The sequence below is a fragment of the Pempheris klunzingeri genome, chromosome 2, assembly GCF_042242105.1.
Source record: "Pempheris klunzingeri isolate RE-2024b chromosome 2, fPemKlu1.hap1, whole genome shotgun sequence".
In the NCBI taxonomy this organism is placed as follows: Eukaryota; Metazoa; Chordata; class Actinopteri; order Acropomatiformes; family Pempheridae; genus Pempheris; species Pempheris klunzingeri.
The window spans coordinates 16,320,692-16,346,193 of NC_092013.1; the positions used below are offsets into that span (position 1 = coordinate 16,320,692).

At 42.6% G+C, this 25,502-nt stretch overlaps 1 protein-coding gene across 1 annotated transcript; it reads right to left on the reverse strand.

Annotated features, from left to right (window-relative positions):
- Positions 1-105: 105 nt before the first annotated feature.
- On the reverse strand, positions 106-25,502 carry LOC139218267 (zinc finger E-box-binding homeobox 2-like). Its single transcript, XM_070849834.1, has 8 exons — positions 25,442-25,502; positions 6,290-6,577; positions 4,645-4,854; positions 3,503-3,696; positions 3,228-3,339; positions 1,441-2,960; positions 1,123-1,306; positions 106-746 (listed from the first exon to the last, which is right to left on the reverse strand). Exons 1-8 carry the CDS (start codon positions 25,500-25,502, stop codon positions 106-108), a joined length of 3,210 nt encoding a protein of 1,069 aa, XP_070705935.1.

A 25,502-nucleotide genomic window follows, 5' to 3' on the forward strand; every position in this document is an offset into this window, starting at 1 on the left:
GAGCTGTTATATATATATGTATGAGAAAAATATGTATGAGAAGTCTTAATATATGTGTGTGTGTGTGTGTGTGTGCGCGCATTGTAATGGCTTCTTAAAGTCACCTTAAGTTTTTATTCTGGGTAAATCTGTGATATCCAGGCTCAGTTCACATTTGTCCAAGTCTCCATTCTGGTCCTCGGTGTCTCGGTCCCACAATTCTCTCTCCGCCTCTTCAATATGGTTTCCAACATCGTAACTGTTTCTCTCATTTTGCACTCCATTCTCCGCTCTGGGTGATACTTGGATGGGGCTTCCTCCCAGCTCCTCTGCAGCCCCTGACAAACCCACGCGTGCGTCTTCCACGTGACCATCGCTGCCTCCCGCCGCTTTATCTTCTAGCTCTTCCTCCTCCTCCTTGAGGGCCTCTGCTGTTCCATCCAGACTGGAATCACTGAGGAAGGAGTGCAGGGTCTGGGCGTCCTCCATGGACAGAGGGGTCTCGTCAGCGAGGCGACCCTCCAGATTGTTGCCCGCGCCGGGGGTGAGGGGCATCTCCTCGTGGTCTTGGTCTGGATCCTGGTCTTTGCTGCAGTAAGCGTAGCGGTGGTTCATGTGCTGGGAGTACGAGCCGGAATGAGAGAAGCGTTTGCCACACTTGTCACACTGATACGGTTTCTCTCCAGAGTGCAGCCGGCTGTGCTCAATCAGATGGTGTTTATGCTTGAAGGCCTTGTTGCATGTCTTGCACTCATGAGGGCGTTTGCCTGTAATGAAGACAGAGAAATTATTTTTAATATCCTATATAAAAAAAAGAGCAATCTTTAATTTTCAAGACATAAAGACATTTAAGACTTAACCAACTTAAATCTTTTGAAAGCTCTAAAGCTCATCAATTAACACCTTATATCAGTGTGTTATCTTTGAACAGAGTCAGGCTAATTGTTTCCCTTTGTTAATAGTCTTTATGCTGGTTTTATGAAAATATAAGAGCCGTATTGATCTGCCCATCTAACTTATAGTAAGAAATCAAATGAGCACATTTCCCAAACTATTCACATAAATATTCTTAACAAATATTCTAGTGATCTCTAAACAATAGGACACATAAGTGTTTTTGCAGACTGTGCAGAAGCTACGGACCTGTGTGCTCGTATTTGTGTCGGAGCAGAGAGCTGCTCTTCTGAAAGGTTTTTTCACAAATGTCACAAGCATAAAGCCCCTCGTCTGTCTTCTTCAGTCTCTTCCTCCCCGGCCCTCCTTCTCCCTCCAGTCCTTCGTCCATCAGAGACAGGTAGTCCAGACCTCCACGGCTCAACACCTCACCCTGTGGACAAAACACGAACATCACTATAACTTAACTGAACTAAACTAAATTATGTACATTTGACAAATTTACAAATTCTTCTCTCTAATTACACATAATTCTTTAAGCAAACCTGACAAAGAGGCCTTACTTACCATGAGAGCTTGTCTCTCCTGGTGGATCTTTTTCAGCGTCGCCTCTGCGTCTGCTTCCATCATGTAAGCCATAGGTGAGAGGAACCCAGGGCTACTAGGCGGCTGGCTGAAGGGAATCGCTGTGATGCCATCATGTCCTGAAAGCCCTAAACCAGACTGGTTGAAGATAGGAAATCCGTTGTACAAGGCACCTGGAAACACAGAAACTCCGGCCCCGCTGTAGACCGGGTAGGGGTGAAGGGCTGGATGTGAAGTAGGACTTGGTCTCTTGAGCTGCTGGGGCCCGAGCTCTCGCCTCTCTCCTCTGGCTGAGTTGCTGTTTCCAGTTTTGTTTCTCCCCTCTTGGTCTGAGAGCTGCTTGGGCAGGGAGAGGTCCAGGGGTTCATTCTGTGACCAGGGGCTGCTGGGCTGGTTCTGAGGAGAGGAGAGTTCAAGAGGACAGCTGGTGAGGTCGAGGCAGACCGGAGAACCAAATCCTGAGGAGGGAACTCTCCGTCTGGCTCGGGGTGATGACAGCTCTGGGGAGCGGTTGATTGGTTGGCTTGGGCTTCCCTTTTCCTGGCTGGACCAGTACGCTCGTGACGACAGGGCATCATGGTGGGGCTGTGGTGGAGAGTGCATTGCGACCAAAAGCTGCTGCGGTACGGAGTGCCAGCTGGGCTTCTGTAATGGTGATTTGTTTCCAGAGAGGCCGTTGGTTGCTTCACTCGGTTTGCTGTTCTCCGCCTGAAGAAGAGCAGATCTGGGGAAGAACAGAGGTGGTGATGGGTGGTCTTTGCTCCGAAGACCCTCTGGCACCTCCACTGCGTCTCGGTTCATCTTACAGAGGTAGCGCTCGTGCTGTAGGAGCACCGCCACGTTGGGGAAAAGCTGGGAGCACCAGCGACACGTCACCCCAGACACGCCTCGCTCCCCTTCACCTGACCTCACTGCCTCCCTTCTCCTGTCAGGCGACGCCTTCCTGTCAGGCTCTCCTCCGTTGTAGATCACCTTCCTTTCCTCCATTGCAGCCCCTCCTCCTCTGTCCTTCTCCTCGTCTTTCTTCGCCTCCCTGTGAAGCATCTCCTGCAGCATCTGCTCAAACTTGGTCCCAGAGTGCAGATAAGGCAGCAGGGTGGTCCCTTTCAGTATACTGGCCCTCAGAGAGAGCTCTGCCGAGGGGTCCCAAAGTCGAGCCAGGTCTGAAGCTCTGGGGAAGCCTGTGGGGTTGTGGTTGGGGTCCTGCAGTGAGAGCTGGTGGGCATCCTCTGAGGCTAGAACCAGAGGCCTGGTATTATCTTGGGAAGCCATCGGAGAGCCCTTGTCGTTACTGTTTCTCCCCCCGCCTGCAGAGGGAGACGTTGGAAATGAATGGTGGTAGGAGCTGTGGCTATGTCCATTAAAAGCACCGCTGGCTCCCCCTGTGTTCCCACCTCCATTTCCTCCGCCACTCAGGCACTTTTTGCTGCTTAGATGGGAGCTGTAGGAGCCAGAGTGAGAGAAACGTTTCTTGCAGTTGGAGCACTCATAAGGTTTCTCACCTAAAGGATGACACAAACACCGGATATGTTAGTCAGAAGACAACGAGAGTAGGTTAAAAATACTTTCAACTTGTTTTTGATCTTTTCACATTTTTTAAAATCCTCTTGTCATGTCATGACTTATTTTAACTCATTTTTTTTTTTGTCAACACATCAAATTAGGTATAATTTCATACAACAGGCACGATAAGTACGGGTTGGTGATACAGTGGAAACAATAGCAAATTGGTGGGTAAGCACAACTGTTATGATGTTATTTTGTCTCACCGCTGTGGATGCGGAGATGCTCTTTGAGGTGGTGTTTGTACTTGAATGCTTTCCCACACTGCAGACATTTGAATTTCCTCGTCTCCATGGCTTGATCCAAAGAGATGGCACTCTAGGATGACAGGACATTGTTATCAATTTTATGTGTTATTGCCCGCTTCATCAACACAACGTTAACCTTATAACACTCTATAATCATATCACACAATACAGAGGGGACATTTTGGCATCATAGCAGTTGTGAAAGTTGCTCCTGCTGTCTTTGCATGTCTCACCTTGTCCTGCACTTGGTTGTGAAGTGCCAAGTGCCGCTCCATCTGTGCCCTAAGGGTGGCAGTGTATCCACAGAGCGGACAGGCCATGTGGCTCCCCTCCCTCTCCTGACAGTACTTGATGTGGTCCCTCAGTGAGGCTCCTCGCTGATACATCCTGTGGCAGAATGGACAGGCCTGCTGGGTCCTCGCTGCATCTGGAGTCCAGAGACAGGTGACGTTTTAAACCCACCATGGAAATGTTCACACATTCATTTAATATATCCATCCATTCATCTGTCCATTTTTCTTTATCTTAACTTGTTCTGTTCATGGTCACAGGGGCTGGAGCCTATCCCAGCATGCAGTGAACAAGATGCAGGGCTAGCATATCACAGGTCCACCAAACATATAGAGCAACATCCACATTCTCTCTGACATTGCACTTAAATACAACAACAGGAAGCTAAATTCATAAAGAAAATCCATTTGGAACAACCTTTTGAGAAGTAAACCTACAGGGATCTGCCTTTATTATCACAGGTTACACACTGAACTGTATGGATGAGGTCACATACTACCTGAACGCCTGTGCTCATGTAACACTGTTACTGTGCAAAATGAGGGAGGTGTACTATTATGTCCTCAGACTCACAGATCACAGCAATGATTCAAATGATCTTGGTACAGACAAGAAAGCCTTTAGTATGTTGCATACTTTCCTCAAAATACATGTTACTTGGTATATGCAATATTATTTGAACCTAATGTTTTTTATTTGATCCATTCAAGTTATTCTTTATGTTATATTGTTATATTTAACTCAATAAACTGGTAGACTATGACACAACCTGCTATATAAAGTTGACATTTTTGAAATAAATGTTGAAAAACTAGCAAAGTAGTGTCGTACTGCTACATGCATGAATGGCTTGAACATGGCTGTGTAAAAGCCTGACGAAGGCTCTTAGTTAAACTATTAGTGGTCGATAAGCCGTTATGAGACAACAGTGTGTTCAGTTTTCTCAGAATAACATTTGCATAAACAATCTGATATGTCCAATATCACTGCTATTTACCATCAGCTCATCAGAAGTAACAACACACTGCTTGGCTCAAGAGCACCAATTTCAGATTTGTTGATTTTCTCTTTAGTGTCACTCTACCTGCTCCCTCAGGTGAGCAGTGCTGAGCTCCTGGTGACCAGATGGCAGGTGGCAGCTCATCGTGCCTGCCGCCCGGTTGGTACACGGCTGACGTGCCATTGTGGTTCAGATGGTCCAAGAGACTGGCTGAGGTAGAGGCCTTCCTCAACTGGGCCAGAAATTCATAGTGGGCCAGGTCCTCAAAGGCATTCTGGGAGTCTGAGTTCTTATCTGGGAACAGAGAAAAAGATACAGAGACACTGAAGTATCCATAAAAAGAAATGTGCTTAGGCAGTTAAGCAGGTTAGTTTTTTACATGAGACTGAATAAAAACACTCAGCCTTATTAGTGACATTTGCAGGAAAATATTTGTATTCCTCAAAGATTCTTTTTTTTCTTTTATTTAAAGGGGTAAAACTCTCGCTGAAGTAAAAATCCTGCCCGAGAAGACAGCATAAAGAGCATAAAAGCCTTATTGTGACAACCAATACAATGCAGACAACAAAAACAGGCTCAGAAAAGTGTCACACACTGCACAAAGGAGCATAAACATATCCCTTTATTATGCAGATTCATGTAGGGCATTCCTACGTGACCTCTCCAAGAGCTGGTTTGTCTAAAAGCCTTTTGAGTTCAACATTTTTAACACTGGTCAGCGTTGTTGCCAGTGTGTGCATCAGTGTGGCTGAACCACACTGATAAAAAAATTCATGAAAGAGGTTTTGCTCGGGTTTGTGTGAGTGCACAACCCTTCTACATATATTCATATGTGTAAATGTGTGTGTGTATGGGGGGGTGGGGATAAACTGCAAAGTGACACTGTGCAACTGAACCTAATGCAACTAAATTGTTTACTTGAAGACTGACAGATAAAACAGCATATTCAGAGACCTCGCTGGTCAGATACGAAACTAGAATTCTTTCGTGCCCTCGAGTGCAGCGACAAGAAGGCTGAGAGAGAGAAAACCTCATGAAGAAGAGAGGGCGCCTCCTATCATGAATCAAGCCAGCTTACAGCGACTTTGAGGAAGATTTTTCAAATGTTTGCAGATGTTGGCATATTTTGAGCTGTTTTTTATGTGGTGAAGGGAAGAGCCTGTGCGGTTGAGTGTTGTAAAAACTCAGCTTTGCCTTCATCAGGCAAGGCCAAATCACACGAGGCGAGGGAGCTAAGTGATTGTTAGTAGGCAAGCCGCGTGAGCCTTTGATCTCTCCTAAATAAAAGGGAAAGCCTCACGTCGCGCAGTGCTGATTTCAGTACCCTAACGTCACCTCTTTGATGCATGGAAATATTGTGACATTGTGTGGGATGACTTCTTTTGTCATGCTTTCAGAAGGCTGCCTTTTCAAAGAGAGGAACGAAAAAAAGGAACAGCTTGTAGGGAAGGCATGGTTTCACAAGGAGCTGATATGAAGGTGTATCTAGAGGGCTCTGGGCAGCATCATGAGACTGGAGGTGTCTTGCATCAGACAACACTGTAAACTTCTTTACACATACAGTAGTGTCCTACACACCGCTCTCATACTGTACATATGTTTATATGTTTACACAGCTCTGCCGCTTTACTGGCCAGGCCTTCATTCTTCGCAAATGCAGAAAAATAAGGGTATCACATAAAATAGCAAAATGCTTTTGGAACAAGACAAGCTGTAGTTTATAACTTACAGTACATCCTCAGTGGCTCCTGGTCTCCCTCCCTGTCCATGGCAGATGCAGTGGTGGCATCCTCTGCGGCCTCGGCCTCTGGCTCCACCTGCCCCCAGCAGTTCCTGCTGCCTGGGCTGAGGCTGTGCGGCCGCATGGAGCGAGCAGGGCTGCCAGGCTCCTCCGTCCCCTCACTCGGCGTCAGGCTCGTCTTGTCCAGGCTCTCCTGGCAGTCCTGGGGGTCCAGGCTCCACAGGCCAACCTCATCCTCCCCCTCAGACCCCAGTGAACTGACCTGCTCAGAATCCACTGTGAGAAAGGGAGAAAAAAAAAAGGGACAAAACTTTAAATGGAAATCTTTAAATGTTAAAAGTCAAATGCAAAGAATACAGGTCTTTAATCTACATCAAATGTGATGCCAATCATTATGTTGTGGCGCCCAAATAATATATTTATTATTTTTAAATGACTCAAAATAGAAAAGTCATTTCAGACAGTATTGGGCTGGTTGAGCTGTACATTATGACTAAAACAAAGCAGAGACAAAGCTACATAATTTTAAAGAACGTATCAGGAACTGAAACCAAACACAACCAGAAACTCAAAACTGTTTTGTAATTTGTAAACGATATCTTACAGGTTGTTTGAAGTGTTATTAAATGTTTTAGTTTTTCTATTTGTGTGTGTTTCTGTAAGCAAGAGGAATGAAATTGTCCTCATGTTAAGTTGTTCAATGTGTTTCTTATCAGGACATATTTTATATGGCTTTGTGTGGTTTGATGTGTGGATTATGATCAATACAAGCAGACATGCTCAGCGTGCAACACACACATTTCTGCAAAGGAGATCCAGAACTGTAAAACGAGGGTCCCGACCAGAAACTAAATACATTCAAATATTTCACTGAGCTTTCTCCACAGTATAAAACCTCAGACACATAAATATGAAATATAACTAGTCACTTCTAATCAATTTCAGTGTAATTTCCAGAGATTGTTAAAGACATAGTTTTACTCCGCCGATACTGAGAGTGAAATATGACTTTCATTCTTAAAACTAAAAATAAAAAATAAAAAAATGGACCAATAAAAATGCATGAATTTAATCAAAGAGATGACTGATAAGAGACGGTCATCATTATTTAATCCAATAAAATGCAGCTTGCTTTAATGTTAATCATTTAATCACAATATTTAAACCTACTGTTTGTCAAACACAGATTTTTAGAATTAATCTTCAATCGAAAATGCTCAAGTGGTGAAATGTTATTTAAACTAATATTGCTTACATGCGGGATAGCTCTTGAAGAACACTATTTGACTGAAGAAAAATCTGTTTTTATATGTGAATTCATCGTTGTAGCACATGCGACTTGTGGCAGGGATATAGTGCAGTAGTAATAAGAAAAGATAAATAACATATTGTAATTTAAAAGTGTACCCTCAGTGCCCAGACTGCTGCAAAACTGGAAAGGCGCATTACTTTTTCCCATGGCAAAGACAATAAATGACAATCACAAACACATGCCTGGGATTTCAGCTGTAGGCTCTTATTTCCAAGGCTTTTTTTGAGGACTCTCTGTTTTCCTCTCACTGATTGGCAATATCTAATCACAACCAAGTAATGACCATTTAAGAACACAAATAGACTCTTTGCCAGTGCCTTTGAAATGTATCATCAGAGAAAGCCAGACCATTGTTAAGGGGGGGTGGGGGGGTGGATTGTGCCAACATAGTGGGCCAATTCTTCCCTTTGTGTTGTTGTGAAAATACAATTTCTGATCAGTGTCTGATGAAGGTCACACTACAACATCGTCATGCTTCTTATTAGTTTTAAATAAATTTTCTTCTTTGGCCTTGAGAGTGAGAATAAGGTTTCGCAGCTCATTAAATTTCACCAAACACAAACAAAGTTTATTCATTAAGCTGTCAAAACAACTCTCAGTCACTCTTGAGAGATTTTCATTTTTGTTTGAGCCGTTCCAACTACACTCTGGTGCTGGTGAACACAATAATTGATGAGGTTTTGCTTTCAACTCCTCGACACATTCAGTTACGCCCTGCAGCTCACAGTGACAAAGGCCAGAGCCTGTACATTGGGGGAGACATTTTAGCAAATCTACACCGTCAACTTTACATCTAGAAAACACAAACACACACAGATAACACACACACACTCACTCTGTTACTGAAAGAGCAAAAGGGGGAGACCTGTGCTGCTGAGGGGGCGGCCTGCAATTACAAACACACACTTAAAACTGCGCCTGTGCCATTTACTCACATTCTGCTGATGAGTATGTTAGCTAATCTCAAAATGTAACACCTACATGTGTATCTGTTTATATCACCGAGCTGTATGTCCTTCCCCGGCTTCATTACACCCCTGCAAAGAGTGAGCTTATGCAAAGCTCTGATTCACCCGAGGCCAGTCACCCAGGCCCCTGCTCCATGCCGTGCAGCTCTACAAACATGGTGAGGAATGACTTGCTCTTAAGTGGGGGGGTGAAATTGGTCATGAAATGGCCTCCCTACGACAGACAGCTATGAAGTTATATGATGTAGTTGAGGCCGACCTATCAGCCCTGCAGGAGTTTCCTGGGATGACAGGACATACTGCTGGGCTCAAAAAGAGCAAAATCTGGTCTGGATTAGCTTGAAATTGGCTCTAATTTTCTCTCCCATGACAGTGAGTGACACTGAGCCTATATGTGCTGTCATTAAAGCGGCACTGCGCTGGGATGGCTTTCATTATCTGGCCCGTTGATTTATTTATTTGGATAGCGATTGCATCCTTCAGATAGATTTTTTTTTTTTTTTGGAACAAGACATTAAAATCTTTGAACAGCACAGGAGGTTTGGGATTGTCTGCAAGTAGAGATTGTTTGTCAAGGTACAAAGGAGCTTAAGAGTGATGAATTAATTCAATGTGCAAGAGTTTTAAGAATGTGTAATTTGCTGGAAGACACTGAGCACAAAATAACACTCAGCGCAGCGCAGTAGAAAACAGTCCCCAGCTATTTTACATGCATTGTAGTGTGCGTGGGAAGAACATGACTCATATCCAGAGAGTGTTAACTGAACTGTGCTGCATCATGCTTGACAATGTCGATCAGTCGGTCTTCTGGGGACTGTTTCTGATGGCTTGACAACAACAGTGTGTTCAGATCAAACACTGCAGCACTATTTTAATCTGTCTGTCGCTTTCTCTGCTTGACAGTCACTGAACATCTGAAAGTTTGATGATGTGCCTGCTAGAAAGGCGTCTACTTTTTTATCCTGGGACACCAGTCACAAATACAGAATTTTACCGTGAGAGGACACACCACTGTTCTTGTTATCTGTGGGCTTGTGATTCTGAAGCCTAAAAAATAATGACCTTCAGTAGTTCTTTGATTATTTACATAGTTTAATCAGTTTTCCAAAGCCATATGGAGACAGATCAATCACAAGCACATGTGCGTGTGACACGGAAAGGCTGAATATTTATACAACCACACTGAAATATAAACCACACCAACAAAAGTCACATAAGATAAAGAAACAAATCTTCTCGGCATGTCTTTTGCACTGGCTTGCACCAGCGCAGAGATAGTTTTAGTGCTGGTCTTATTCTGCACTGTTTATATGCCACAGGGCATCTACTGTACAGCAACACGCTAAGCAGCAGTTTATTTTACGATGCACACATGTGATCTGGTATTGACTTAGTAATTATGTGGCTAAATGGTAAACACGCAACAATTACCTAGAAATTACCTTGTTTGTTTCTTTTGGTTTTAAATGGCAACAAACAAGGCCAGGCCCAATTTACAGCACAGCGTAATTGTTACCGTTCTGTTGATTTTTACAGTTCAAGATTGTCACATAAAAGCCGGAACAACGAAAGATAATCACTGATATTTACTAGATTTTCATTTCTCACATGAGATAGCAGCAACCCGGTAAATAGGTTTTTTAGCAAATATCAGTTTAAGGCATTTTATTAACAGATGGAAATAAACTTTGAGCAACAATCAAACTGAGAACAAATAGACGTCTGTCTGATACACTTCTTAACCGTCTTAGAAGCACTGAATTAAAAGTACAGCTTTTATGATTTACCCAAAATTAGCCCCATTATTAAACACGCACCATATGCAGATCATTAAAATTACCTTTAGATATGGAATGGAAATAAAATCAAGTCCTGTACATATTTTCTATATTTTCCATGTCTAGTTTTAGAACTTACATACACTTTTGCATTTTTTTAAGGTCATTTTCTTATGTCATCAGTTTTTATAGTTTTCATATCGATCAAAGGTTCGCCAGCTACACAGAAGAAATTAATTACTCTCTATATGACATAATGGTTCCCATGCCAACATGATTTAATACATATAATATATAATTTAATACAGCACAAAATGTAGTTGGTAAAACTGTCAGAAACAGTAAAAGGAAGCAGTAAACTAGTCAACTAACTACTACACTGACGCATAAACAAACATCTCACAGAACTCCTGCTGATATTAAAAAGACATTTCAAATCTTACTTTAAAAGTATTTGGTTTCAGTTAACAATAAAACTAATGCATCCACCTTTCACAGATTTCACAAGAAAGTCAACACTTGCAATTTTGAACTCAATAAATAACCACATGAGGGTCACAGACACCACACGCTAAACAACAAAAGTGCAGGAAGATGTGTGCATTGCCATTTTACAGTACCTATGAGAGCAGTTCAGAGCGAAGGTAAATCCATATCCATCTGCAGAGCGCACTCATGTTGACGACGACGGCCTCTCTTAAAATATGTGGCAGAAATCATACCTGCTATTTACAAAGATTCTCACTGTGGCAGCTCCTATTCATACCTGCTGACTGACATTCGTACGATGAGTCAGGGGAGGACCGCAACCAAGAACAAACACCTCCCACCTGATTTCCCTCATCTCAGCAGCAACTTACGCTCTCTCTATCACTCAGGGTGATGGCTCCCCCTGACTTTGACACCCTGGCCTGCTCTGGTTTGGTCTGACCTGCTCTAACAACACTGAGAGGTAAAAAAAAAAAGAAATACACCAAATACATTTCTACACATGTTCTGCTAGAAAAGAAAGCTGATAAAAGAAGATGCCATTTCAAAATGCTGTCAGTTTGCAAGATCATAGGACCATGTGTGATAACAATAATATTCAAAAATTAGTTTAACTGACTTCACAGGAAACTTGGTGCTGATTTTTCCTCTTGGTGGCTGTCTCATTTTGAAATGCAACTCTTAATTTCAATGTATCCAAATGTTTTACAGATTATAATCATGACAGCAAATTGAGGATTAAATGCTCTAAATTACATGTTAACCAATTGGAATGGTGGTAATGTGATGTTTTGCTGAACTTTTATTGCATTTCTGTGGCCAGAGAAGAGGAAGTTCAAACATTCTTGTCTAATGATGGTGAAAATAACCACAAACAGATTGATATGAAAGTCTAACTCAAGTTCTAGTTCAATTGATTACAGTCATTTCTATGCTAGCTGGCAACAAGCCACAAGAAAAAAGTCTGTAAATGGCTGCTGGCGAGAATAAAGGAGACCGAAACTGTGACACTGTGATGGGGATTGTAAAGGTCATATTAGTGTGGAGGAAGAGATGCTGAAGTGTGGTGCAGTATGTGATTATGCATTCTTGTAATGTGTTTGGTATACAGTGCTGTGTGTGTGTGTGTGTGTGTGTGTGTGTGTGTGTGTGTGTGTGTGTATCTATCTAAGAGTGACATAAAGGTGCAGGGAAACCGGTGCATGAAGTGCACTGCACGGAGTGTTAACTATGTTGAGAGCGAGAAAGTGAGAAAGAAGAGTGATGGAGAGAGAAAAGAAGAACTGAGGAATACGGAATTAGAGAAGAAAAAGAGTGAAAGAGACTGAAAGCAACAGTGTCAAACTGTCCCTGACACAAATCCTCCAACTGATGTCGAACTGTGAAAAACACACTACAGAGGGAAATTCCCTCAGTGCGCGCACACACACACACACACACACACACACACATCCAACAAACTAGGGTATAGAGAAACACAGACACACAAACAAACACAACTTGTATTGTGGGTACAAATGGAGATCAAGACTGGCCTGCTGCTGCAGAGGACTAAAGCATGATCAAACCCCGCCAAGAAATACATGACAATAACTCTGTATGTGTGTGTGTGTACGCTATACTCTGTGAATTGCAGTTAGAGATAGAAAACTTAAAGCCTGTGCGGTGCCACAGCAGCAAAGTCACGGCTCTGTGCCTTTAGATGTCCCGCTCATTAGGAGACACCACCCTGTCAGAGCATTTAAACCACCACCACAGAATGTGCAGCCGACGGGCAACATCTGCACTTTGAAAGGCACAGAGGCGCAAAGAACAATCAGCTCGAGAAATAAACACCAAGCTAATTTCCACATTGATTAAGGCTCTGCAAAGACAGAGGCGCCTAATGGCAGAAAATTTCTGCACACTAAGAGGAGATCTTTAAATTGACAACAAACACCGTATTGAAACTATTTTGCCTTTGCTCAGCGTAGTTTTTAATGATCCTGTTCAATTAGGGCCCCTGTGACACAAAAACAGAAACCCTTTTGGCGTTTTATTAGCTTCAAAGCCACTGAGCCATTCACTGATACCACTCACAAAGCTGATTTGTCACCGAGTTGCGCTTTTACTGTTACTGGGTGCTGGCGTTAGTTTCATTATTCACATACGAGTTCTCAGTACGATTTCAGAGGAGCTTCTGTGAATCAAAGCACAGCCCCCAAGACTGTGACTCTAACATGCTGTGGTGCCGTATGGAGCTGCTCTGAAAGAACCCGGGCATCTGAAAATTGATTGAGATCAGAAGTACTGATCTGTTATTCTCTATCTACATGTCACATCACTGCACAAAACACTGAGCCACATCTGCTTAGTAGAAACCTGGTCTCATGTGACTTCAAAAGACAGAGAGATTAATGGAACAGCAAATAAGCCGAAATAACAAACAGCAACAACACCAAACAAATAAAGAAGCTGTGACTTACTGTACAGTCCGCAAGCTTCAGGGCAAGAGAGTCTACCTCATGATGAAACTGAGAGGATAACTTCTCTGCAATTGTCTTTATCTTTCACCGTCAATCCTAAACAAAGCTTTTTTTTTCTTTTTTACATCTGATAGGCCTAATCTCCTCCTACTCGTATTTGCACTTTACCCATGCGTGCTGCACATCTTTGCTTAGCTTTGCCATTCTCTAAATACAGCAGTGTATGTGTGAATTCACTGTATGACTCTGTATGACTGCAGGACACTGCTTTTTTAATGGTTTCATTTGACCAACACATGAGTATTCTACCAATGTGTTTTGTATTGAGATTAAAAACGCAAAGCACAAAGATGTCATGACAGTGAAACAGCATTTGCTACATGTGCTACCATGTCTGGGTGTGCATTTCACAGAGAGTCAGAAAGGCATAAAAAGGTGTAGTGAGAGTGAACAGTGACAGGAAAGGGGTCCCAAATAAGTTGTGGCCTACAGCAGTAATCACACCACAAAGGTGCGTATACGTGATGGTGAAAGAGTGACAAAGCTGTGACTCATGTGGAGGTACAGTATGCTGAACTGCAGAAACAGACGCGCATGGCGAGGCTGTGTGACGACGAAGGAGAAACACTCTCACAGGGTATAGTTTCATACCCTTTTGTAGATTCCCACCCGAGCTATGTATTCTTAGACTGTGGCGAGTTAACTCTAGACATCCAGGATATATTTTTGTAGCCTATAATGATGTTAACTTTCACAGTTGACAGCTGCCTCCACAGGAACTTCAAAACCGCTTTAAGCTCTACCTGCGAGAAATGTAAAGCTATTAATTTTGAAGTTCCTGTGGAGGCAGCTGTCAACTGTGATAGCTTTACATTTCTCGCAGGTAGAGCTTAAAGCGGCAATGTTATAATGTCGACTCTCTCTATAGGGTAAACTTTTTAGGATGCAGCGTCTTGACTGCAGGGGGTGTGCTCATCACCAGAACAAACCACAGAGGGTTAAAATGGATGAGCACATCAGTCTCTTTTTTATGGCTTCTTCTCTGAAGGTATTCGACTAGGTTCAAATGTTTTGTCGATGACAAGTGCTGCCTCAGGTTTTCGCCTGTCTGCTCTGTTGTTTACTGCCATTTTCCCGTCAAAAGCTACTTCATCACCTCATCAAGTGCTACTAAAACAACACAAAGACTAACACCTGAGACTAGTGGTTGTTTACCAAACAGAAAAATCAATTTGCACGCAAAAAATGCAACAATCAATTTTTCTCTTTGCAGAAATGAGGTAAGGTGTGAGTGAAGAGGTGTGCAAAGAGCCTTTGTGGTTGCCTGTGTTCTTCCTTTGGAGGCTTCCTGTATGCTGCTGCCTACATGTTTGCCACCATGTATACCTGTCCTGTCGACCACCACAGTGACATAAAAAAAAACCTTGTTTGACACCGGCCTTTACCTTCAAAGCGATGTGTGTGGCCTTTTGCTTTTGTGCCATTGTTTGAACTTTGTGGGAAAGCTTGTGTAAGTTAACCTGGTATTCTCTATGGTTACACAGTCTAGAGAAGAAGCTTACTTTTGGATCATTTATTATATAGCAATTTTATATCCAGAAAATCATGAATAACTGTATATCGGTTGGCCTCTCTGTACGATAACATAATACAAAACAGATTACGAATTTGGAGGTGTCCTATCACCGCTTTAATCAGGAACATTCACATTGTTCACTTCACTTGAGATGATTTACACCCTCTTTTCTCATTCATGGTCTTTTCCTCACTTCCTCACTACACATCTGTAATAAACTCCCACACAGAGTACAATTTCCACTGACCTGCCAAAGATAAAATAAGAAACGCTGCTGATATCATTCTGGACTTCCCTACAATTTCATGTTGAATTTCATGCGTCATTTGACTCATTTACCACGTCATTGACTCACCAGCAGTGACAAACTGATTTAACTATTGCATCTATACTGTGTGTGGGGCCACGAGGCCTTGTCACCGTCAGAGCCATCGTGCCCTGTGTGCATCTGCTGCACTGGATGCAGGACTGATGTTGGTGAGAAGGAACTCGTTACTCGGTATTTCGAGTTGGCCCTTTGCTTCCTCCTGTGGCCCGCGCTGGTTTCCGTATAGCAAGGGATCGGTGCTGGAATGCAGTTACGGTCACAGAGGGACCCACGCACTCACCACACTGTGAATCAAAACCCAAACTCCACTTCATTAGGCTCCTGTCATTGCAAAGACTCTCACACTACTCTATAAATACCCCTGTCTCCCCCCTCCAAATTTGTTTTCCCTCTTTTTTCTTTACACATGAAAATGCTCAGGGACTGTTCCAGCTTTCTGATGTGGCTCTTTATTTTGTACGTTGGCGCAAGAAACCACACAATAGTGGCTCCTTTTGAATATTAAAACATTCTCTGACGGAGCACAAAGGTTCTGAAGTTTTTTAATAGGGGTGCACGCTAAATAAAACTTCTCTTTGAGCTTAACAGCTATACAATGTGGGATTTGGTTAGTTCAACTGGAGCTGCAGCTTTTAGTTACTTACTACGGGAGATTTGTTTTGAGGGTGAAACAAATATTCATGGTATCCCACTGACTTTGTCTACTTCAAACATCTGTATATAAGATCTGTTAAGAGGTGTTTTGCGTGATGTGGTGTTCTTAAAAAGGACAATTTGCTGCATTAAAAACCAAAATCTCTTAATCTAACCACTCAAAGTAGATTTAAAACACAAGATACAGGAATTGTGAAGAACCCACATTAACACATTAAAGAGCAGAGCAGACTATGTGAAGACGTTCACTACACATGTAGTTACAGCAGCAGCAATCAAATCGACTATTTTTGCAGCTCTTACCACCACTTCAACTGACAGTAATAATAATAATAAACTTGTTCTTGTTATCTATCTACACTTTCACTTTCAACGACAACAGATTCTTTTCCACTGCTGAGCTCACAAGTCAATCAGCAAAATTAGAAAGAACAGGATGTAACTGTATCTAAATATACTTTATTCAATGATAATAAATGTTCTAATAGACACAGCCTGTAGATGAGACCTGGCAGTCAGTTCCCCCCTAGGTAACATACAGACGCAGCGCCATCCTCTGGTCAATATTGACATTACATCCTCCAGCCAAGAGATGATAATACAATGAAACATTTCGAGTGACCACATGTGACCTCCATGGCTTTGAAACATAGAAAAGATGACTTTCTAACGTCTCGCTCTGTTTTTATTGTCTGTCTTTCTCCCAGTCCTTCCTCACATGCCTGCAAATACCATCTTCTCTCTCTTTCCCTGCCCGTCTCTCTGCTTTCTTTAGTCACTTTTTCTGCCCTTTGAGCACTTTGAACACATATAAAGACACATGGGCAGAAAAAAGAGAAGCACACACACACACACACACACACACACAAACACTATTAGACTGGTCTTTCTGTGGCTATGCAGTTCTGATTGGGAAGCTGTATGAGTCATATTGCATTTTAATTTACACGCATCAGTTCAGTTTACTTACAGTTTGATGTATTTGTGTGTGTGTGTGTGTGAAAGAGTATGTGTGTGCTGTGCATGTGAAGCCTGAACCAACGCCTTGAAAAAGAAACTAATTAAAGTCATGAAGAAAAATGCAACGACAGCAGAACCGCACAAGAGAGTGTGTGCATGTCATTACTGACCTGGCCCAGTTGGAGAAAAAAATGATGGCAAGAGAGAGAGAAAGAGAGAGAGACAGAGAGACAGAGAGAGAGAGAGAGAGACAGAGACAGAGAGAGAGAGTGAAACCTCAACCAGGGAAATAATGTATATAAAAAAGACTCAACAAGAAGAAAGGTTTAAAAAGCAAACTTCGGGAGTTTAAGAGGATCTTTGATGTGTATCAGAAGAGGAAAGCAGCCTTGCGACTGGGACGACAGTAATTTTAAGTCGAAGCAGAAGGCTGGCTGGCTGGCTGACTGGCTGCCTGGCTGACTGACTGTGGGCTTTGATGGCGCTGGCTGTTTGAAGTGGTTTTCGGGGGATGGGAGCAGCGTGTGGTGTCAGTGGGACAGGGGAGGCGCTCAGGGAGGGGAGGGGAGGGGGGTGCATGATGGCGACTCTACAGGGCTCGGGGAGTCCCAGTCTGGGAGGAGCAGAGGATGGATAGATGGAAGGAGAGAGGAAGAAAGCAGGAGTGGGAATGAATGGATAAAAATGGAAAAAGAGTGAAAGGGATAAGAGGTATTTCACATGGACAGAAGAGATAAAGAGGAAAAGGATGTTAAAGAAAGAGGAGAAAGAGGGAGAAGACAGAACACTGAAACAATTAGAGAAACAGAGGGAGGGAGGGAGGGAAGAAAGAAAGGCAACAACGTGATAGCCAGAAAAAGCTGCAAATCTGCGGAGGAGGAAAAAAGAGAAGTGACAATGAAGTCAGTGAAGTCAACCTTAAAGGTCTGTTTCTGAAATTCTGAGCGCTGTCCCAATATCAGGCCTGGACATATTCACACCTACCTATTACTTGTATCATTTAGATGACGTTACCTCCCTCTGATATGCTGCCAGACTGCCTCATGACTTGCTTCCCCTTCCATCCCTCCTGCAATGCTGGACGCGTGCACTGTATGATCATAACTACACTGTTTCCCTGAGGTACTAAAGTCGACCACACAGCCAGCGAGGAAAAACTGATTCTGTACAACTTCAAATTGCTTTTTGTTCTCCTTGGATGTTTATTTTCCTTTATGAATGACTGACCTGTTGAATTAAAAACCCTCCCCAGTCTTGTAATTTTGCAATAGCCATAAAAACATGATAACCTGTCACATACCATGAGAAATAATTTTTAAAAGATGAGATAAGACTATCTGTTAGATTGTTACACGGTGATAAGTGACGGAGTGCACCAGTGCGCACTGATAGTTAATTTGCGCTGCTTCCTCTCTCACACAAAACACTTCCGGTGTATGGATCCTGTTCTTTATCATACCTGAGCCTCCAAACATTAATATGAGTGATCTAATATTACACTCTAGCAGACATCAACATCTTTGCTTTGTCTGAAGTAAGAGTTGGGCTTTGAACAGCGTGGTTTGTGTTCATCTGACTTGAAAAAGACTACATTTGAAGCCAGGAGGTCTCTTTTTTGTAATATGTATGCAATATGTGACTGAATGGGTGACTGACTGAATGAATGATTGGAAAAATGCATTGCCTATGAGAAACTTCTGCAGAGGTGACGTCTTCACTGTATCTGTTGGAGGCAAAGTGGACATATGCTGAAATGAGATGTTGCCAGCAAAAGAAACGTAGATAGAGTGAGGGAGTGAGACACAGGGAGTCAGACAGATAGAGATGTGTGTAATATCTAAGACCTAAAGCCTTGACTGTTACAGGTGGGCGTAAAAATCAGCGAAGCGTGTTCGCTTCATGGTGGAATGTGTTTACTCCCTCCCAGGTAGCTCTGTGTGTGTACTGTATCCACTCGCATGTGTGTGTGTGTGTGGGACAGAGAGTGGGATGTGCAGGTCAGATGAAGGTGGTGGTGCCAGGTGATCACAGGTACAGGGAGACGGAGAGGAAGAGGAGTTGGCTGACTGAGCTCTCCTTTCCTTTCTTGTTCTGAGTCCAAGTTTGACTTTTTTTTCTCACCTGGGCTGATCTCAGTACCAGCCCGTCTTCGCAGACAGTTTATGATGGTGGACTGGGTGGACCTGCCCGCCTTTTTAATCATCATGGGGATCACAGTTCATACAGAAGTAACATTACAGGTTGCATTACATAACAAAAGATGTACCTTTGTTATCCATCCGAGCTTAAGCCAGACTGTTTATAGTGTAGTGGTGATGCCTTTAATCTTTAAACAAACCAATGAGCATTACTGAAATGCTTATTTTTTTTAATGATTTTTACATTAATGTGATCATATAGCTCTGTTGGTCAGGTATTTACTCTTTTGTATCAGTCAAAGAGAGACATCACGGCTTAGTTTAGAGTTTAGAGCTGATTACTTGATCAACAGAAAATGAATCGTCAACAAATTGGATGAATTATTTGTCCTTTCATCATTCACCAGGCAAAAATGCCAAACATTCTCTGGTTCTCTCAGCGTCTCCAAATGTGAAGATTTGGTTCTTTTCTCTGTTTCTCTGGACTCTGGCTTTTGGACTCTCAATTGGACAAAAGTTGCAGTTTGAAGTCGACACTGGAAACAGACAAACTTATAACAGATGTTTTTTACTATTTACTGACAAAACAAAAAAAGATTTTTAGAGTAATTGTTATTAGAAATAATCTCTAATTTCAGCCCTGGTCTGATTATTATTTAATTGATTTTCCAGAAAATTTACCAGGTCGTGACATATACTAGTATTGTATTATAAAACTGTGTATATTGTAAAAGACACATTTATCCATATCACTCACTCCTACTGTAGACCTCCTGCTATTAATTCATGTAAAGCATGTTTCATCTATTTAGCCCCGTGCTCTGGTCTTAAAATAGAAGATCCCTTTGTTTGTCAGTCATCAGAAAGTGAATGAAAACGTTTTAACTGATTATTTCTCTTTCAGTACAGCTATTAAGGTCTACTTATCCAATATTTTTAGTTTGCTGCGGTGGTTGGTGTCTATTGTGCTAATGGTAAGTGGAAGGACAGATGTGCATGAGACAAAGTGAAACACAAATTTTTGGTTTTAAAACGTTAAAACAATAACAGAAAATGGACTCGGAGAGAGCAAGAACAAAAAAGGAAAGACAGGGTTGAGGAGAAAGTTAAAAACCAAAGAGTGGTAAACTGCTGAAACCAAAAACACTCCTTCCTTCCTTGAACCAGCCCGCGTGACTCCTTTCCTTAGCTGATACACACCACACATCAAACTGTCCCTCTTTCACCACGCTGCTCTGTTATATCTGGTTCCCTCGCTGGCAAATACTGACACACTCTCAGCTAGCTGAAAGGGTCCGCCTGCCTGCCAGGCTGCTCTCCTCTCTCTCCCTGTCTCTTTTTTCTTTCTCTCTCCTCTCTCTCTCTGCCACCCATCTGGGCCTTGTAATACATGACAGCTGAAGCAGGGTTTCCAAATTTAATTTGAGGTGTGATAAAACAGCACATATCTATAAATTGTGTGCACGGAGCCTGCCTATCTGGATAGTTTTAACCTCTTTCTTCTGTCAAACATGTGCAGCGTATCAAACACATAATACCCAGGCTGTCTGCACAAAAGGAAGATCCACAAATAGACTTAATGGTGAGGAGTCTTGCCAAAGCAGTGACGAAGAATGTTATAATAACACTGCAAATGGAATATGTCAAAAATGAAACGGGATCAATTTGCTGCATCAACCTATACACTATGTAAACCTTCTCCATCAGATAAAATGCCTTTTATGCGAAAATAGAAATGCCTGCATATGAGTGAGAAGAAGTTAGTGCTAACATGTGAAAAGTGCATGCTCAAGAACCTATGCATACGCACCTCATGAGTTCTGCGGCTATTGGTGTGATCTTACATTTAATAGGAGTGAGATGCTTGGACAAACGTTCAGCTGTCAGGTTTTCATGAAGTTGTGTGTTCACCATTGTGCTATTCTAGTCTATTAGGACAATTCAACTCTTCCTGATGACCACACTGGATTGGACCTTCATCTACTGAGGGATCAGATCCTGATTTGAATAAAAGTGGAATTCCTGTGAGCAGTCCACATGGACTGAAAAGTCAAATTGTGTATTTTGTATGTATTGCAATATGCAGAGAGGCAAATTTTGCTGCAGCATCTTGGCAAAACAGATCCTACAACTCCAAACAGTCACGTGCAGTAGCTAATATGGCGGAAAATCCCTCTGTGTGTATTAATCCTGCAATGGCAATGCAAAACTTTCCAAATAATTCCTCCTGGAGTGGATCAACAGCGTGGCAGCCACGCGGCAGGAATGTACAGTAAGACATGGGACTGCTTTGGCTACATCAGAATGAGCAATAATCGAATAAACATGTGAAAAATACCACAGGGACTCAATCAAGGGATTCCCCATTACTGCTGTGCAGTTCTGGCATCAAACACACAGAGTTTGGGTGGAAGAAAGCTGTGACACTTGGAGCTATGGGAACATTAAGGAACAAATGAGGAAACACTTAGGTTTTCCCACATTCTGTCGCCTGTCCCGTCTCTCCTGTCTCTACCCCTCACGCCCCTCCGTGTGTTGTCTTCTCAGGCCGAAGAACTGTTTTCGCTGTCTCCAGCCCTGTCAACCCCATCAGTTCCCCACCTCTGTCATCCGCCTCTCCTTTCTTCCTCCTCTGTCCCTCCCACCCGCTGGTTCTGACGCCTGAGCTGAGCCCCTTGAAGAGTCCTGGTAATAAACTGTGGTGCCTGGGCTCTTCATTGCTGTCTCGCTCTCCCCACCCCTCATCCCTGAGCGCCGATACATCTGCCGTTAAAGTAGGCCCGATCCAAAAGGCCCGGCCCCTCCACTCTGTACAGTACAAGCGCGTCAGTCTTTAATGTTCAAATGTTTTCCCCCTATTCTCTCTTTCTCTTTTTCCCTCTCTTTTTTGCTGCTCAAGTCCTTTGTGTACAGTGTGCTATGCTCACTGTGGCAGCACTGTGCCAGAAGAAACCACACAAACACACACACACACACACACATGTATGCACACACATACACAGTCACAGACACACAGCTGGGCCCCAGCTGCATACAAAGACTGGGGTTTGGAAATCAATGAAGGAGAAAGAAGAAAAGGGGAAAGGAGTTTAAATAAATTGGCACTTGAAAAAAGAAGAAAAATGAGAAAGAGGGAGTGAGGGAAACAGGGAGAGAGAAAGCTCTCTCTTAAAAAGGCACATCAACTCAACAACCGAGTGAGGTTTTTCAGAGACTTAGACTTAGAAAACACAACACACAAGGCAATGGGACTAAATATGTTTGTTGTATGTCTGTTATGCTCACAAAACACAATCCTACATGTGATTCAAGACTGTCTGATCACTTGAGCGGTTGTCATTCTAGCGAAGATGCCTGCTGAGTTTTGACGCCAGGAAAAGCCTGTACATAACACAGCTAGAAGACTTTAAATAAATGACAACAAATTTCAAAACTCTCGCCTCTATTATTCAAACACCATCCTGTAATTTTAGAGATTTTGGGCTCAAACAAAAAGGTGTTAGTACAGTACAGATGATTATAACTATGGGACTTATTTCACCAGTATCTGTCTCCGTGAGGAAAAAGACAAAGGACCCCATGGTGTCAGAAATCACTGATTTAACTGACTGTGTCAAAAGGCCAGAAGGGGGGATGCTATCAGTGCTTAGCTAATGAATTCACACTCTGTGAGACTCAGATCTCTCACTCAAAGCCAGTAAATACGAGTCACCATTTCAAATGGATATGTTTCCTTCCTTTGTCCCAGGACTGTTTTCAATCTGCCAGGAATGAAAAGTAGTAATATCGTCACGTTGCCTAAGTTTGGTGAACATTGACAGTTTTATTAGGGGAGACAGAGACATAATCAATAGGCGCCTTGGAGAGAGAAGAAAAGTCAGCCTATGTTTTTCTCTTTCTTCTGGTTTGGAAAAGATCCCCAAATCGCTGTCTTATGAGTGGGGCCTGCCAAATTCATTTGGTTTTATCAAGGACCTTTAACTCCCTGCTCACACAGCCGCCTCCAGCCCAGCACATTCCAAATCCTGCACAGAGCTTTAAAGCACACTCCTCTACACCGACATGAGGATGTACACGCAGCAAGCACGCAGACTCCTCACATGTACTGATGCATGTGTGACATACACATGCGCTATGTGTCAGCATGCCATCAGCACAGGCATGCATGCAGATTCACTAACAACTCATAGTGCAGCCGGTATAAAAGCAACTCAAACTTATGACCAAACTGATGTATTGATATATGATATATTGGTCTACAACGTGACATTTTCCGATTCTCAGCTAAATATCAATTTAGAATCGCTTCCCTTTTTTTTCACATTTAGTTTTAAATGTCTTTATTTCGCCATTACTTGTGAAAACTTACTGGAGATTGACCAGAGGTGATGTTTATCTCTCCTCTGAGGTCAATGCAGGATTTAAAGGAACTGGACGGTTTTTGCTGGTGGTCTGATAAGTGACAGGCCATTGTCAGTAAGTGTGCTGATAGCTTTCACGGCAGTGTGATGGTGCTGACTTGTGAAACAGAGTGCGGTTGGTCGACAAACTGCTACGTGACAGTCAAAGGTGACAGTGTGCATGTGTGTGTGTGTCCGCATGCACACACACACAAGTACCCGTTATCGTTGAGTGGCTGGAGGGTATCTCACCCTGGTGACACTGCTGAGCTTCACACCTCTCTGAATAAAATGAGGAAACACTTACAGCAAACTAATAAACTATAGAAGTAAACGGACTCCTTGCAGCAAATAGGGTTGTGACAGTTGTGTGTCAGATCAGAGACAAACAAGCACCCTGCATAGTTTTTAATGGCTTTCATATACCTTGAGAAAGTCAAGCATGTTTTTTTTTGTGTGTGTGTGCTATAATTGTGTTTTTGAAGGCAAAATATCCTCTCATGGATGGCGGGATGGCATAAAAACCTGGGTGACCAACTTAATTCATGGCTTTACAACTATGTTTACACGTGGGGTAATAGTGAGGTTTGCTTAGGACATCTCATGGCTTCCCCTGCATCACCCAACAACTTTGAATTAAACACAGAGCCAGCTGCAGGACACTGGCTGGCGTGCATCACCCATAAACCGCATTAGTATTCAAACAACTTAGGTTTATTTAGGTTTTAGCTTAGCTTTACATTTTGGTTATTTAGACAGTTAAATTTATGTGGTCAGAGAAGTGTTCACTGTTTTGTGTTATGGAAGTTAGATTTGATTCTAACATAAATTTCCAGTCCTCATCTGCGGGATAGAGGAACAAATGTTTATATAAGTGTGCATGCACAGCACAGGTGTGTGTATATTTACCTCTGTTTGTGCGTTCAGAGCCACACACAAACAAACAAAGCACAACCTGATGCATGTAAAGTCTTAACTATAAATCCAGCATGCGGCCTATGAGTTTCTCTCAGCGCTGTTAAAGAGTGACAACTGACATCATCTAAAGCTTAACGGTCAACTGATGCTTTCCGCTATTTCCTGATAAGATGATTGACAGCTATGAAAAGTACGGAAAAGTAAAACGTGTCAAATGTGCAGCACAATTAATTCTTTATGCACACGGTATGCATTATATTTTAAAGCATTTATATCTGGCAGAAGACCTAGATAGCAAAATGTGTCATCAGTGTTTACATATTTTATTATTTCACTATCTATGTATATTTTTCTTTTATCATGCAAGTGATTTAGAGATTTGACAAAAAAGTAAGATTTTGAAGATTAGTTTTAAGTCCCATATACGCAGTTTTTCTTTCATTACCTCTGCTGATATCCACTTACTAATTGTTTTTTTAATTATAAAAACAATACCAAACTCGGGAAAATGTGATGCAAAATGTGCTGCACAGCAGTAAACAGAATAAAGAGGAACAATGTCCCAGAGAGTCTGTGAGCAGTAGAGCTTTACAGAGGAAAACCCGAACTACAGCCTACATGTACGAGAGAGACGCACTAAAGCACAACAGAGGACTTAAAGAGGTCTCTCTGTTTGACAAAAATGTGTTTTAATATGTTAAAATAACTAAATCAAACTGATTCCAGCTTCACCAGTAAGAGCAGTCGTTGTTTTACCATTGCCTTAAATAAATAACATTTTCAGGTGGATAAAATATACAAGCGTCAAGAGATTTCACCAAACGCGTGCAGCTACAGGTTGTGGGCTTTTTTTCTCGCACCTTTCAGTCCACCTCAGGGCTTCGCCCAGGTGTACGGGTAGAATAACCTCAGTGGCTGCCAGTCTGACGAAAGTTAACATCTCATCCCTGCAATTTACGCTGAGAGCCGATCACGAGCCATGAAGGCGAAAACGTGCGTCTTACATACGAATGTGGCCACGGTGCTGTGATGGTACAAGTGCTTGAACAAAGTGGAGAAGAAAACCAAACGCGGTTCGCTCGTGTCCGCCGCAGCAACATCAGCCCGCATCATTTACCAACTTATTAAACTTTCCGGCGCTGCACTCCTCTTACCTCGGTTCCTCCTGGGGTTGGCTTGCTTCCTTCGCTTGCCCCTGCTTTCTTCTGTCATCAT